The sequence below is a fragment of the Eriocheir sinensis genome, unplaced genomic scaffold (assembly GCF_024679095.1).
Source record: "Eriocheir sinensis breed Jianghai 21 unplaced genomic scaffold, ASM2467909v1 Scaffold112, whole genome shotgun sequence".
Classification (NCBI taxonomy): Eukaryota; Metazoa; Arthropoda; class Malacostraca; order Decapoda; family Varunidae; genus Eriocheir; species Eriocheir sinensis.
This window is the reverse complement of record NW_026110430.1, coordinates 192407-193352: the sequence shown is the minus strand read 5'-3', so window position 1 is coordinate 193352 and position 946 is coordinate 192407. Positions and strand designations below refer to the sequence as shown.

Genomic DNA, 946 nt, shown 5'->3' with positions numbered 1-946 from the left:
AGACGAAGAAAGAGACAGAACGACGAAGAAAAGACAAAGAAGACCAGAAGAAGAAGAAGACGAAGGAGACGAAGACGACGAAGAAGACGACAAGAAGAAGACGGTGACGCAGAACGAAGAAGAGACAGAAAGAAAACGAAGACGAAGACGACGGAAAGAAGACGACAGAAGAAGACGACGAAGAAGAATGACAAAGAAGACGAAAGACAGAAGACGACGAAGAAGAAGACAGAAGAAGACAGAAGAAGAAGAAGAAGAAGAAGAAGAAGAAGAAGAAGAAGACCAGAAGAAAACGACGAAGAAGACCAGACGAAGACTTGAACGACGACGAAGACAAAGAAGACGAAGGACAAGACGAAGAAGACGACGAAGACGACGACGAAGAATGACAAAGACGAGAGAAGACGACGAAGAAGAAGAAGACAGAAGAAAGACGACGGAGACAGAAAGGAGACAAGACGGCGAAGACGGAAGAAGACGACAAAGAAGACGACGAAGACGAGAAGACGAAGAGACGACAGAAGACAGAAGAGAGACCAACGACGAAGAAGACAGAAGACAGCGTAGAAGGAAAGTGAAGTAACAGCGAAAAAGAAGGGACCAAAACGAGAGAAAGAGAGACGAAGACGACGAAGGAAGGAAGAACGACAGAAGACGAAGAGAGAAGACGAAGAAGTAGATGAAACTCGAGAGAAAGAATGAAAACGAAGAGAAGAGACAACGAAAGACAGACGAAAGAAGAAGAAGACGACACTTTGAAGAAGAAGACGACGTAGAAGACGACGAAAAAGAAGACGAAAGACGAAGACAAGGAATGAAGAAGACGACAAAAAGAAAGGGTGTTGAAAACAAAGAAAAAGACAAAAAGAGAAGAAAAGACGAAGATGACAAAAGAAGATGACAAGGGAAAAAAGATGAAGAAAAGGTGGGATGCTGACCTTGGCAA

The 946-nt window shown here is 43.6% G+C and overlaps 1 protein-coding gene across 1 annotated transcript; it reads left to right on the top strand.

Moving 5' to 3' along the window:
- Positions 1-200: 200 nt before the first annotated feature.
- Positions 201-578, top strand: LOC126989270 (uncharacterized; the record flags this gene model as incomplete). Its single annotated transcript, XM_050847918.1, has 2 exons — positions 201-278; positions 450-578. Coding segments are annotated over 2 exons (207 nt in total), but the record flags the coding sequence as incomplete, so codon positions are not given.
- Positions 579-946: the final 368 nt, after the last annotated feature.